Source organism: Nicotiana tabacum, chromosome 1, assembly GCF_000715075.1.
Source record: "Nicotiana tabacum cultivar K326 chromosome 1, ASM71507v2, whole genome shotgun sequence".
Taxonomy (NCBI): domain Eukaryota; kingdom Viridiplantae; phylum Streptophyta; class Magnoliopsida; order Solanales; family Solanaceae; genus Nicotiana; species Nicotiana tabacum.
Genome location: NC_134080.1, coordinates 19183796 through 19198960, shown reverse-complemented (window position 1 = coordinate 19198960; position 15165 = coordinate 19183796). Strand labels below are relative to the sequence as shown.

General features: G+C 37.2%; 2 protein-coding genes across 2 annotated transcripts; one reads left to right on the top strand and one right to left on the bottom strand.

Annotated features, from left to right (window-relative positions):
• Window positions 1-1108: 1108 nt before the first annotated feature.
• Window positions 1109-5695, top strand: LOC107764535 (hsp70-Hsp90 organizing protein 3-like). The gene is made up of 7 exons (XM_075243516.1): window positions 1109-2311; window positions 4060-4348; window positions 4418-4503; window positions 4588-4811; window positions 5068-5134; window positions 5225-5284; window positions 5397-5695. Exons 1-7 carry the CDS (start codon window positions 1421-1423, stop codon window positions 5508-5510), a joined length of 1731 nt encoding a protein of 576 aa, XP_075099617.1. The 5' UTR covers window positions 1109-1420; the 3' UTR covers window positions 5511-5695.
• Window positions 5696-6569: 874 nt separating this feature from the next.
• On the bottom strand, window positions 6570-11337 carry LOC107772698 (elongation factor G-2, chloroplastic-like). Its single transcript, XM_075243468.1, has 4 exons — window positions 10912-11337; window positions 8362-9776; window positions 7522-8034; window positions 6570-7136 (listed from the first exon to the last, which is right to left on the bottom strand). The coding sequence occupies exons 1-4, from the start codon at window positions 11168-11170 to the stop codon at window positions 6969-6971; spliced, it is 2355 nt and encodes a 784-aa protein (XP_075099569.1). The 5' UTR covers window positions 11171-11337; the 3' UTR covers window positions 6570-6968.
• Window positions 11338-15165: the final 3828 nt, after the last annotated feature.

The following is a 15165-nucleotide window of genomic DNA, read 5'->3' as shown; positions in this document are numbered from 1 at the left end:
CAGATATTACAGTGCGAATCCTGTTCAGTATCAATTATGGATCAACAATTACCGGATTTTTTTTTTTTACCTTTTTAGGACCTGTAGTAGGACTGAAATTCTCCTACTATGTAAAGGGAAAGTTTTCTTTAGTCCGACACATTGTAACATGCAATTCAAAGCAATAAAAGTTTACTTTTGTCTTCTAGCTATTATTCAAGGCATTACTCTTTTGTTCTTTTATTCACTCGCGCCCGAGCTTGTACCGAGGGTCCAATCGAGGACGAGTTCCACTGTTCAAATCTGAGATCAGGCTTGATCATTACATTGCGATTGGTTTGATCATTTATTTCGTCCTTAATTCATTTATCTTTTATTCTTAATTGTTCGTATTAAATTAAATTATATATTTTTAAATCGCGTACAAATTTAATTGTTACCGTAATTTTGGGGGTAAACAGAACTACTGGGTACACAACTTCTTGTTTAAAGAGCCCTTATCTAGATCTTCTTGAAACCATAGCAAACATATTATATGGAGTACCAATTTGAGGCAACATCCATAGCTCTAGATGTCTCCACATTTAGAAGTTCAGGCGCCAATTTTCCGCATATTTGCTGGAAGTTGAAGAGGCCAATGTAGTGACAGTAATCATAACTTTTGTACTTGTTCTCTAGACGTATCATACATAAAATAAATACAGAACATAGGGATGAAACCATTATGCTAAGGTACAGGGAATATATGTGTCCATATAAAGTTACAACCTAATAAGGCATGGCAAATTAGTGACCAAAATTATTCCCCTCTTCGACAATTATGCTGCTAAATTCGTAACATTGCGCTTCAATTTCTGTTCTATTCCTTTTTTTCCCCATTAATAAGCATGCTATTCTTTTTTATTCCTCTCGAAACAATGTGGGTACGAATCAACGCTATTTTCACTTACAATTGATGTTAATTTATGAAATTGAGAATGAACTTTGCAATTCACTTTACAAAAATTCAGTTGAATTTGTGATTTGAGGATATTCAAGTAAAAGATTTCAATTACTCTACTTTTTTCATATCAATTACTCAACCTCACGTTAGGATTCCCACATTAGGATTTAACTGAGACGAACCAAAATTAATTTGGGACACCCAATTCTAAAAGGGAAAAGAAAAATAAAACGCTCTTTGCCAAATTTTCCACACTGTTTCCTTTAAAGCTAATAACATAACCCTAGATTTCCAATAATAGCAGCAATCGTCATCGAACTTTCTAGAAACTCAACGACACCCTAGAACCCTCCAGTCGCCACTACCACACAACCCTCCCCCTCCCCTCCCCTCCCCCTCCCCCTCCCCCTCTTTAAGAAATCCCCCAACCCGCAATCTTCTTCCTCTATTCACTACACTCTTCGCTTATTCTTCCAGAAACTTCCCATAAAATCAACTATGGCCGACGAAGCTAAGGCCAAGGGCAACGCCGCCTTCTCCGCCGGCAATTTCACCGACGCTATTACCCACTTCACTGAAGCCATCAATCTTTCACCAACTAATCACGTTCTTTACTCCAACCGATCTGCTGCTTACGCATCCATCGGAAAATATTCCGACGCTTTATCCGATGCTCAAAAAACAGTTGACCTAAAATCCGACTGGGCTAAAGGCTACTCTCGTCTTGGCGCGGCACACTTAGGTCTTCACCATTACGACGAAGCCGTTTCTGCTTACAAGAAGGGCCTTGAAATTGATCCAAATAACGAGGCCTTAAAATCTGGCCTTTCTGATGCTCAGGCAGCTCAGGCCCGATCTCGTGGCCCGGCTAGTTCTGCAAACCCTTTCGGTGATGCGTTTTCTGGACCCGAGATGTGGGCTAAGTTGACTGCCGACTCAAGTACACGGGCTTACTTGAACCAGCCCGATTTTGTTAACATGATGAAAGATATTCAAAAGAATCCGAGTAATCTGAACCTTTATTTGAAGGATCAAAGGGTAATGCAAGCACTTGGGGTTTTATTAGGTATGAAATTGTCGACGAGGATGCCGGAGGAGGAGGATGCTGAGATGCCGGAACCTTCGCCGGAGAGGAAGAGGCCTGCGGAGGAGGAGAAGAAGCGGCCCGAGCCCGAACCGGAGCCCGAGCCAATGGAAGTGGGTGAGGAGGAGAAGGAGATTAAAGAGAGGAAAGCAAAGGCACAGAAGGAGAAGGAAGCGGGTAATGCGGCTTACAAGAAGAAGGATTTCGAGACTGCAATTCAGCATTATAGCAAGGCTATTGAGCTTGATGATGAGGATATTTCATTCATTACTAACCGTGCTGCTGTCTACTTGGAGATGGGAAAGGTATTATCCACATTCCTTAATGTTGTTTTGAGTTATATGTAGTGTAATAATAGTAGTAAAGTTAAAAAGATATTAAATTTTATGGTTCAGTATCAAAGTTATAATTTTTAAAAAGTTGCAATCCTAGAGTTAGCCTAGTAAGTGCAATTGAATGAAGATTATGGGAGACAAAGGGTTGAAAGATATTAAATTTAGTGTAGTGACACAATTGAACTGAAGAATATGGGAGATAAAGTTTGAATTCTCCCCATCTTAGTAAGTCTTGGTGGTTAGAGGCACCCGATGACATTGGTAGGAGGGTGCGGGAATGGTAGGATAATCCATGTGCATCTTGACAGTGATTAAAAAAGGAATTTTGTTACTTTTAGGAATTTCAATTGTAAATATTACTATAGAAATTGGATAGCAACATTTTGGAACGTCCAGATGTGGAAAGAGTGTCAATATAAATTGGAACCAAGGAATGGAGCACCTTTGTCACTACTTGTGTCTTCTTTTATCTGATTATGGTTGTATGTCTGTTTTTATGCATTGTCTACTAAGATGACATATTTGAAGGAATTCTGAGTTCATTATCAGGCATACGTGATGCCACAGAAGGATTTCACTTTTCTCATAGGTAAAAGGCCATCTGGTAGTGCTGTAACACCTTGTGATGGAGGATTTTTTTCAATATTACTAAGGTTGTAATTGGGTTTCAATATAACAAACGTGGTATATGGGAATGCTGTGATTATATCAGGGAATAGGAGTTTGTCTTATTGGTGGATTTATAATGCTGGACATACTGTTCTGTGTAGAAGAGTTCATGTATTTGGGTGATTACCCTTCTCAAGGTGTTAAATTTTTTGGTTATTTGGCTTGGCTGTTAGTACAGTCTTGCTGAATGCTGTAATAGTATTTCCAATCATTCGGTCTAATCTTTATATCCAGAAGCAGGTCACTGATCTTTTTTCACCTATTCTTTCTTCTCCTTTCTTTTTTGGTCTGGGTTTTTTTTTTTTGGGGGGGGGGGGGTTGCGTGCGTGTCTGTGGTTTTACCTGCTGCAGTAGAATTGCCCATTTGAGTCGTCCTTTCCTAATTATAGGAGGGCATAATACCTAATGAAGAGTTTTCACTATGTGAAATGGCTATTCCAATCTATTAGATGAGCAGGTGGCATTTGTCTTAGATCACGAGTCATCCACATCCTTTGTTAGTTGATCTCCAACTAGGACCAGCAAGATTCTTGAGTTCATGGGTAAAGGTTTGCGAGTTCATCACTCCCTTTTCTAATTAATCACCAACTTGACCCAAGCAATCATTTGGTTTTGAATCTTTGGCTAGCTTACTGCACCTATGTATCCTTGACTTTTCTGGGAACTGCATGAGATGCTGAATCGTTAGAGAAATAGACATGGTGCTGAGTTGGAGATCCCAAGCAATCATTTGGTTTTGAATCTTTGGCTAGCTTACTGCACCTATGTATCCTTGACTTTTCTGGGAACTGCATGAGATGCTGAATCGTTAGAGAAATAGACATGGTGCTGAGTTGGAGATCCCAAGCAATCATTTGGTTTTGAATCTTTGGCTAGCTTACTGCACCTATGTATCCTTGACTTTTCTGGGAACTGCATGAGATGCTGAATCGTTAGAGAAATAGACATGGTGCTGAGTTTTGGGTTTCTATCCCCCTTGCCTCCCAGTCTGTTTCTCCTTTTTGTCCTTTTTTAAAAGAAAACCCCATAATTCTTTGCCATGATTTCAGTATGAGGATTGCATCAAAGATTGTGACCAAGCTGTTGAAAGGGGGAGAGAGCTAAGGTCAGACTTTAAAATGATTGCAAGGGCTCTGACTCGAAAGGGAACTGCCTTGGCAAAGATGGCAAAAAGTTCAAAGGATTTTGAAGTTGCAATTGAGGTTTTCCAGAAAGCCCTGACTGAACATCGCAACCCGGATACTCTGAAGAAACTCAATGATGCTGAGAAGGCGAGAAAGGAATTAGAGCAGCAAGAGTATTTCAATCCGCAAATAGCAGACGAAGAGCGTGAGAAAGGTATTTTCTTCCTAATGCTGTCTGAGTTGTTTTACTCTTATGGGTCTAACTTTCTTCACTATGTTGCAGGAAACCAGTTCTTCAAAGAGATGAAATATCCCGAGGCGGTTAAGCATTACACTGAATCCATAAAGAGGAATCCTAAAGACCCGAGGGTATTCATCTCTTCTGTCACCTTTTTAGACTCGAGGACTTTTCTCAGTCCTTCATTAAGGGCTGAATCCCTTTTTTTTTGTTAGGCATATAGCAACCGGGCTGCTTGCTACACGAAGTTAGCTGCATTGCCTGAGGGGCTCAAGGATGCTGAGAAGTGCATTGAGCTTGATCCAACATTTGTAAAGGGCTACACCAGGAAAGGTGCTGTTCAATTCTTCATGAAAGAGTACGAAAAAGCTATGGAAACTTACCAGGAAGGATTGAAGCATGATCCTCAGAATCAGGAACTGCTAGATGGTGTGAAGAGGTGATTAGATATTTCTTTTTATGTTCTTGTATCTCATCAGTTGCTTTCTTCTGAGGTTTTGAGAGTGATCATGATTCCTAAAGTTGGTTTCCTTTGGGGTGTGATCTGTATTTGACTTTACTGGTTCTTCTTCTTCCTCCTCTGAAATTTGCTGTATCTTGTTTATTCAAGACAACATGACCATCGATGTAGAAGTGAGGTGGTTTTGTCAGTTTTATGGTTTTCGCTTGCAACTTGAACTACTGTCTTTTTGCAGATGTGTGGAGCAAATAAACAGGGGAAGCCGTGGAGATCTAACTCCAGAGGAACTCAAAGAGAGACAGGTATCATTTCTTTGCACTGTACTCTTATCTTGCTCCGGGCAGAAGTAACGGGAGTAATGGTAACACTCATACATCTGATTCTTTGAACAGGCCAAGGGAATGCAGGATCCAGAAATTCAGAACATCCTTACAGACCCAGTAATGAGACAGGTAATATTTGGTCGTCGAGAGTACTATTTTGACTTGTCATACCAATGACACTATGTAACTTCTACATTTGTAACTAACTGCATTTGGGTGTGAATGTTGTATTTTGGAGCAGGTGCTAACTGACTTTCAAGAGAACCCAAAAGCTGCGCAGGATCATATGAAGAACCCTCTTGTGATGAACAAGATCCAAAAGTTGATTAATGCAGGAATTGTCCAAGTTAAATAAGTAGAGAAACATTCACAATTCACAAGAGAAATAGGGCATGGCTATCCATTATTTGTTGTCGTTCGTGTATTCAAGGGAATCGTTCATAGAACTCCTTTTACTCTTTTGAGGGTGTAAGGTCGCACAATGTTTTGGTTTCCCGTTTTTCTTCTGTGGCAACTGTTAAAATTTGCATCTTGTTGGCATTTTTATGTCCTCCTGATTGTTGTACTACAAGTAATGCTGCTAGCTCTCCGACACTGGAGTGATCTGCTCAATTCGTAGGAGTGCGGTGACTCTGCTTTTAAGATGGTTTAAAAGAGCGTGTAGAAAAAATATTTAAGAATGAACATTATTAGAGAAAAGTTAAAAATATTGACATCGAACATTGTCATAGAAAAATTTCAGCTTTAAGAATTAAAATAGTTTGGAGTAACTGTTTGGTTTTGCAAAAAAGAACAAGTATTCTTAAGTGGTGTCTCCTCCACCAAAAGAGAAACAATTCTAACACTGTAAAAAACAACAATCGACGTACATCGTTAAATTGTTCTCAGGCGTTGGTTCAGTTCTTTTATGCAGACTTGAGTTTAGGGAGGGAGTGGAAAAGGAGGTATCTCGAAATCATGTCGTTTCGAAAATTTATCACATTAAAAATCTGTAGTATGTGTTTGCATGAATTTCAGGGCAATATTTCCTGTTAGAGATATTAAAATGATTATAAAATAGGACTCTCTAATTGGTCCTGAGATAAGTTAATGCTTGATGAAAACTGATGCTATGGCATATCCTGTATTTTAGATCTACATTGACTGGCACGACAATATAGGCAGATGTATGATTTAAACTTGATTAGTTCTATCTTAGCTGAATCCATTACTAGAATAAATTCTATAACGTATCAGAGTACTCTATGGTAATGGTGCCTATGTTACTATAACGAGACCTGAACAAAAGGTAAATCAGCAAAAACTTTAACGGAGCTACAAGCCCTCGTGCATAAATGATAAACCTACTTATTAGGGTTACAACATTAGACTACTCTGCTTATTTTGGAACTCTATATTATAAAGAGATAGCAACTTAAAAACAAACGTAAATTAAACAACTCAACCATCAGATGTTACACTAAGATCCAACGAGACAGCATTAAATTGTTACAGGCAAAAATCTGTTCATATAGTAAGTTGAATCCCACAACCAGGACATACTCAATTGAAGTTTCTTTGGATGAGATATACCTTAAATGCATTTACACTGTTGCCATTCCTTCTTTTTCCCCCCCCCCCCCTCAGAGACTAAGCTTATAGAATTCGACCAGATTAGACAAATCGTTTATAAGCTCAAACCTATAACCAATATCAACTATTCTCCATCAGTCTTTCATGCTGGTACAAAAAGAATATCGTGCACGCCTTAACATCTTCGTCGAGTAAATACCTATTTTTAAGTTCTTGGATCCAAAATCTGGAAGCTGGCTGATTAAGCAGCTGCTGTTTCCTCCTTTTTGGCAAGCTGGTTTTGAATGTGTTGGGGAACAACATCAAAGTTGGCTAATTGCATGACATATGACGCGCGGCCTTTTGTCATTCCTCGCAAGGTACTAACATAATTGAACATCTCTGCTAATGGAACCAAAGCATCAACCACCTGCACCAACCAAATTAGATCCATCAGAGGGATTCATATATATTTTTCCAGAGAAACAGCAATTTATCACATGCATACTTTTAACTTATGTTTGTTGTTCATACTGGTAAAATAGGACATGTTACAGTTCCTCTAAGCGGTCCTTTTTTAAGATAGAGAAAGCTACCTACCTTGCAAATCTTCAAAATGGAAAGAGTGCCGTATAAATCAGAATGGATGAAACACTGATTGTTTCTTTTAAATTGACTTAATTCATATACTATGATACGCTCGATTACTGTGTTAAAACTATGCATCTCCAATTCTCATTCAAAATAAGGTGCAGTTGGAAGTGCAAAACATAGATATAACAAGCAGATAGATGAAAGGAGTCCGCTAATCATACCTTAAGACCACCAGGTTTATCTCCAAAGCTGTTGATCTGACCTCTCCTTGAGTTAAGGTCGCCAATCACATCTCCTAGATGTTCTTCTGGTGTAACTACTTCAACCTTCATTATCGGTTCTAGCAATTGCGGACCAGCTTTTCTCATCCCTTCCCTAAAAGCTCCCCTAGCAGCAAGCTGGAATGCCAAAACACTTGAATCCACGTCATGGTAAGAGCCATCTACTAGCACTGCACGAACATCAACAACGGGAAAGCCAGCCAGCACCCCATTACTCATGCATTCTTCTAATCCCTTCATAACACCTGGAATATATTCTTTTGGCACCGCACCTCCCTTGATTTCACTCTTGAATTCATATCCACCACCTGTTTCCATGGGTTCAAACCTTACTGTGATATCGGCAAACTGTCCTGACCCACCAGACTGTTTCTTGTGGACGTATTTCACTTCTGAGATCCTGGAAATGCTCTCGCGGTAGTTTACTTGTGGAGCTCCAACGTTAGCTTCCACCTGTCAATGGGTAAGCAACACTGAGTTAATAAATGTAAGAAATCAGATATTTTCAGCCATGTGAGAGACATTTTTTGCAAATATCCCAGGTAATAAATTTCTGCTTGAGAGTCTGATAAGCAAGAATTTTGCATATATCCAGACAATTTTCTCTTATCAGATATCACTTTCAGCAGAAAATAAGAGTAATAGTGAAAGTAGCAATTGCAATTGAAATTGAAATTCTTCTTGATCATAATAGGAGAAAAAGTAGTTCTTTTTTTTTTTTTTTGGGGGGGGGGGGGGGTGTGGTGTTGCAGGGTTGCGTAGGGGTTTCCAAATAGATACCTTAAATTCCCTTTTGAGTCGATCAACAATGATCTCAAGATGTAATTCTCCCATTCCCTCAATAACTGTCTGGTTAATCTCCTCATCCCGTGAAAAATGGAAAGATGGATCCTCTTGAGCCAGTTTAATTAAGCCTGTCGCCATCTTATCAATGTCCGCTTTGGTCTTGGGTTCAATTGCAACCTTTATAACAGGATCTGGGAAATCCATGCGTTCAAGCACTACAGGCTTATCGGGATCAGCCAATGTCTCTCCTGTAATTGTATCTTTCAATCCAGCAAGAGCGACGATATCACCAGTTAACGCTGTCTTTATATCCTCTCTGCTGTTAGCATGCATTTCCAGAAGTCTGCCAATTCTCTCCTTCCTGCCTTTGTTTGCATTCACAACATATGATCCTGCACTAAGCTTTCCTGAATATACCCTGACGAATGTGAGAGACCCCACAAAAGGATCATTCATGATCTTAAATGCCAAACCAGCAAACGGTTCATCATCACTTGCGGCCCTCTCAATGGTCACTTCTGGGTTGTCAGGGTCAGTTCCTTGCATTGCTGGCAAGTCAACTGGAGAAGGCAAATAATCCACAACTGCATCAAGAAGCGGCTGAACCCCCTTGTTCTTGAAAGCTGAGCCACACAAGACTGGGACAAAACTGCCACCAATAGTTCCCTTCCTGATCAACTTTTTAATGGTTTCCTCGTCAGGTTCAACTCCTTCCAAGTAGTTCTCCATAGCATCATCGTCCAATTCAACTACAGTCTCAATCATCAGGGCCCTATACTCCTCAGCCAGCTCTTGAAGGTCAGCAGGAATATCCTCATAGGAAAACTTTGCTCCTAATTCTTCTCCGGACCAAACAATAGCTTTCATCTTCACAAGATCAACTAATCCTTTGAAGTTATCCTCTGCACCAATTGGAATCTGAATTACAAGTGGTTTAGCACCCAAGTTTGATACTATCATGTCTCTTGTTCGGAAGAAATTTGCTCCGAGACGATCCATCTTATTAACAAAACATATCCTTGGGACTCCATACTTATCAGCTTGTCTCCAAACAGTTTCCGATTGAGGTTCCACTCCAGCAACACTGTCAAACAAGCATATGGCACCATCCAAAACCCTAAGGGCACGCTCTACTTCAAGAGTGAAGTCCACATGACCAGGAGTATCAATTATGTTGATACGATGCTTGTTCCAGAACGTGGTAGTAGCAGCAGAAGTAATTGTAATCCCCCTCTCTTGCTCTTGCTCCATCCAGTCCATTGTGGCTGTTCCCTCATGCACTTCACCAATTTTATAGTTTCTGCCAGTATAGTAAAGGACACGTTCAGTCGTAGTTGTCTTCCCTGCATCTATATGAGCCATAATTCCTATATTTCGGTAGTCCTTCAAAGGAACTGTTCTCTTCCCCTCTGCAGGAAAAAAAAGAGGAGGCAGCACATGAGTTTCTGTTCCGCGATTGAGTTACCAATACACTGTCTAGTCAAAAAAGAAGTCCCGTATAACATCTATCTATACCAGCAGACTTACGAGTCAATATCAACCTATAATATATGGTCATCGCCTAAGACTTGATGTTTGTTTAGACCGTGATTGATAAACCATAAATCTAAAAGAAGTTTCTTGAATATTTCCAATCATCAAGTTTTTTTAGGAAAAAGAACATAACATGAGTCTCAGGTTCAAATCCCAATGGAGGTAAAACACTAGGTGATCTTGTTGCTGGTTGGAGGTAGCAAGTATCTCGTGGAATTAGTCAAGGTGCACGGAAGCTAGCCCGGACACCATGATTATATAGAAAAAAGAACATATCAAGAAGTTGACATCAAAACAAGTTCTTAATTCTCAATACATTTTTTCTTGAAATGCACTAAACAGAGGATATCACTATTCACCATGAGTTTGAACTTTTAAGCAAGAAACTCCACAATGTGGAACTCAAAGTAGACACCTTCAAAAATTAAGTACTACATTCTACAGTTATCCGGACTAAAGAGTCAACCTTTGATTCCTGTTCCACATTCCAAAATTAAATTATTTCATTTTCCTTCTTGTTCATCAATCCTCAAACCAAACCCCTTTTATTCTCCCCAAATATGACCTTTCTTTTCTCGAGCCCATTCGCTCCAATTTATTATGTTCTCAATCCTAATCAAGTTTCAAATTATACAAATCAGTAACTAAGGTCTAAGGCAGTCACATAACATAAAACCATCTCATTTCTCAAATTCAATCAATCAACTAATTCTCAATTTCAAACTGAAAGGAGTCAGCTATATAATTATTCTGTATCCATTCATTCATAATTAGACATTTTATTCTTTTTAATAATGGTGGTGTCTGCGCTCTCGCGCACCTCAACTATTATACTAGGTACCCCCAAAAAAAGTTGTATTTACAAGTTATCCATCTAAAATTACACAAAAAAATCAACACAGTTGAACCTCTACAAAAAGAATTGAAATTTCCATTTAAAATCCCAAAAAAAATTTGAAGTATATAACATTGAAAGAGTGGAAAAAATGAAAAAAGGATGAGAATTGATACCTTCAGCGGCGGCCATAGCAAAGACAGAAAAGCCATTCTTTTTGGGCTTTTGACTTAATCTTGAGCTTCTAGAAGCCGAAACAGAGCACAGTTTGAAGCTTCCAAGGAATTCAGAAGCAAGGGACTGTACTTTAACACAACGATTCCTCCGAGAAGAAGAGCTGACCCGGTTAGAAATGGGCACCGGTCTTTGAGACCCATTAAAGTTGCAGAGTGAAGAAGCAGCAGATGACATTCTTGTCACTGATTCTGCTGCCATTTTTCTTCCTCCTACTTTGTTTTCTGGTTGTGTTTGTGTTTATATTTCTACTACTACTGGTTTATATTGGTATGGACAGGACTCAAAGGAGTGGGGTGGGGATAATGAAAACAGTTTGAGGTGTGAGTATTTTTGGTGATTTGGTCATTTTTAGACCTTTGGTTTTTAGGTCTATTTGGATTTTGGACTATGGGATAATATTGTAAGGCCTAGGAAAAAAGAGTGTATTTTATATATTGTCTTGTGAGACATTGAACGACATCCACTAATAGTTCTCTCGCGCTACAATTTTCCTTTGGTTAAGAAACTAATCTCAAAATAACAATATAAAATAAAAATATTGACAAAAGGAGTATGAAAGGAAGAGAGAACTTTCTTATTTTATCAAATATTTTTTAAGTGTATAGTACATAATCCCAAATACCTCTATTTATAGGTTTACATAGATGCTTACAATAAGGTTACTTTAAATATAGTATTAAACATTTGAGATCATGAAAGAAGATTATGAGAATTATGGAGGTGTGAAAGTTACAACTATAATGGTGAGAAGTAGTTGGGTTATCTACATAATAAAGAAGAGTAGTGAGAGTTTTATTTGATTAGTGGACATCTATATAAATATGTATTTCATAACACTCCCCTTGGATATTCATAGATAATGTGCCTCGTTAAAACTTCATTAGGAAAAAATTCTAGTAAAAGAAAAAGAGTACACATATCTTATAATACACATTACTTGCTGCCTCGTTAAAAACCTTGCCAGGAAAACCCAATTGGATAAAACCTTAACTAAGGGAAAAAGAGTACAACATGTATTTGCCTCCTCCTGATGAAAACATCACTTTATTTCTCGAAAATGACAAATTCCAAGATTGTATAACAACTTCTCTAATATTGAGATAGACAATGCCTTAGTTAATTATTCCACCAAATTATCACTTGAATGAATTTTTTAAATATGTATTTTATCATTCTGTTGAAGATCGTCTCTGCAAAGAAACTTTGGCGAGATGTGCTTTATTCTATCTCCTTCAATATATCTTTCTTTCAATTATGCACGCAACATCGTCTTCAATATTATTGTAATCTTCTCTTAAAAAAATCATATGTCTCATTCATGTTGAGTCACTTAATTTATAAACTGTTAGTATTTTGATATGAATAATGAACTTCATGTAATGCCCTCCATTTGCATAACCAACAAAACTTTTGCAATATTTATTAGAATAAACAAATCTATCAATGTTTCTCTTGTAATATAATACTAATTGAATTCAAGTATCTCCATATCGAAGTAAGATTAAATCTTGCTAGTAAAACATTACACTCAAGATTCTAGCAAGTACACCAATTGCACTAAGACACAAAAATAAATCATACATGTCATACAAGGATTCTTGAAGATTTATTTCACAAATTTCCGGAATCCTTTATATCTTTCAGAATAATTAAAATCCTTTAAGGATTTTCATTATATGCATATCAAATGTATTGTCATACCAAAACGTGGAAGGACTACATCTACCATAGGAGAACATGTCTCCATATAACCAATCCCAGAATATTTACAAATCTTCTTGTGCCACCGGCCGTCTTTATGTCTATCGACTTGATTTTTTTATTTCTCTTTTCGCACAAGAACACATTTATACATCCATTGGCTTTATACTTTAAGGTTTTGGGACTATTCGTCCAACTTCATATTTTTCAGGTGAAGTTAATTTTTATTTTTTATTTAGGAAATTATTTATCTGTCCAAATTTCATGATAGATTTGAGCTCAAAATCCTCGTCAATGTTAATAATATTGAGCGCTACAATATATCAACAATATCGACGACGATCACTTTATATCGGTTCCATTGTTATCCAATAAAGACATAACTTATTGAGATATCTTTATCTCATTATTTTCCGGTACCTGAGCCTCTCCCATGAGGTCTTATGAAATATTATGTCGTGGTGCTCTTCTAGAATATTTGCCTCCTTATTATGACCATCTTGAACATTTGCTCCTCTCATTCTTTAAGGAATTTTATCTTTGGAATCGATTAGTCTATTACGATTCATGCGTGTCATAAACTCTGTCCATCATGAATTTTATTCTATTTGGAGCATTAGCAACTGAAATATAATATTTAGTTTTGAGTCAGCAAATGCGCCTGAAAATATTTTACAAGTAAATTATTACTTGAACTTCAAATTTACATTTCCTTGTACGTGGATCTAGGTATACTCATAATAATTCATTCCATGTATTACTTTTTTAGTTGTCCATTTTCTTCTCCTTATGTTGGGATCACCAATACATATCCCCAACCTTTTTTAGAGACCCATCTTTCTGTGTTGTGGTGAAACAAATAAATCATATAGCACATCTATATTTTTATATGGAAATTGTTTGATTCCTAACCCTGAACCAATTGTGATAGGAAAAATTTATTATAACTTGTTGGCGAGATGCGTACAAGTGCTGTTGTATATTAAATAATAGATCTCATACCAAATTTCTTTATTTGGGAGTTTTGTTCTTATAAATAATAGTTTAGCTATAATTGGAGGCATACAATTTCTGCTAAACCAACTTGGATTTAAACCAACATTATCAAGACAAATCATCATACTTTACATTCTGGAATTGTGCTCTAATAATTTAAGCAAGAAACCTTGCAAAATCCAAACTGTATGTTGATAACGAACGCGCATGTGATCATACAATAGATCCATATATTAAAATCTGTCCGCATGGCAGGTGACTAAGCCCATATATATATATATCACCTTTTGTTCATTCTAGAAATCAAGGGATTTAATCCTAACCTTAACTGGTATATCATAAGAATAAGTAGCACAAGAGAATTCTTGAAGAATCTTCTATTTCTTCAATATATGCCAATGTGAATTCTTAATCAATTTTTCGCATCATAATTAAACCCGGATGGCCAACCGGCCATGCCAACTAATATTTCTTTTAGTAAACCTATAGTTTACTTGTGGCATGTGATTACATCATCATGTTTATACTGGTGCAGTATAAATAGAAGGAAAGTCGGGTAACCTTTTATATTTTTTCGGTTTAATTATAGTAATATTAAGATATTCAATCTTGCTTTCGTTTATAGTCTCAATATGCCAACCACTTTGGCTAATACATTTGAAACTCAAAGAGTTTTTTTTAGACTTACTACAATATCAATGTCATGAATAATTTTATTCATCCGGGTAGTAACAAATTAGTTCTTCCGGAGCTCTTAACTGATTTTATACTATAAGATCTTTTGTCACACCAACAATATGGTGAATTTCTCTTTTACGGAGAAAACCATATCATAATAATTGTCATGGTCAAATTCATCATAAGCAAATGGATGTATAAATGTGTTCTTGTGCCACCGGTCGTCTTTATGTCTACCGACTTGATTTTTTATTTAACTTTTCGCACAAGAACACATTTATACATCCATTGGCTTTATACTTTCAGGTTTTGGGACTATTCGTCCAATTTCATATCTTTTAGGTGAAGTCAATTTTTATTTTTTATTTAGTCAATTATTTATCTGTCCAAATTCCATGATAGATTTGAGCTCAAGATCCTTGTCAATGTTAATAATATTGAGCGCTATATTATATCAACAATATCGCCGACGATCACTTTATATCGGTTCCATCGTTACTCGATAAAGACATAACTTATTGAAATCTCTTTATCTTATTATTTTCAGGTACCTGAGCCTCTCCCATGAGGTCTTATGAAATATTAGGTCGTGGTGATCTTCTAGAATATTTGTCTCCTTATTATGACCATCTTGATCATTTGCTCCTCTCCTTCTTCAAGGAGTTTTAGCTTTGGAACCGATTAGTCTATTACGATTCATGCTTGCCATACACTCTGTCCATCATGCATTTTATTCTATTTGGAGAATTAGCAGCTGAGATATAATATTTAGCTTTGAGTCAGTAAATGCGCGTGACAATATTTTACAAATGAATTAT

Excerpts from the sequence above, each read along its gene's own strand:
- LOC107772698 (XM_075243468.1), bottom strand. The coding sequence starts at position 11,170 with ATGGCAGCAGAATCAGTGACAAGAATGTCATCTGCTGCTTCTTCACTC. Across the intron at positions 9,777-10,911 it reads TGCTATGGCCGCCGCTGAAG|AGGGGAAGAGAACAGTTCCT; the intron begins GTATCAATTCTC and ends TTTTTCCTGCAG. Across the intron at positions 7,137-7,521 it reads ATAAACCTGGTGGTCTTAAG|GTGGTTGATGCTTTGGTTCC; the intron begins GTATGATTAGCG and ends TGGTTGGTGCAG.
- LOC107764535 (XM_075243516.1), top strand. The coding sequence starts at position 1,421 with ATGGCCGACGAAGCTAAGGCCAAGGGCAACGCCGCCTTCTCCGCCGGC. Across the intron at positions 4,504-4,587 it reads GGAATCCTAAAGACCCGAGG|GCATATAGCAACCGGGCTGC; the intron begins GTATTCATCTCT and ends TTTTTTTGTTAG. Across the intron at positions 4,812-5,067 it reads CTGCTAGATGGTGTGAAGAG|ATGTGTGGAGCAAATAAACA; the intron begins GTGATTAGATAT and ends GTCTTTTTGCAG.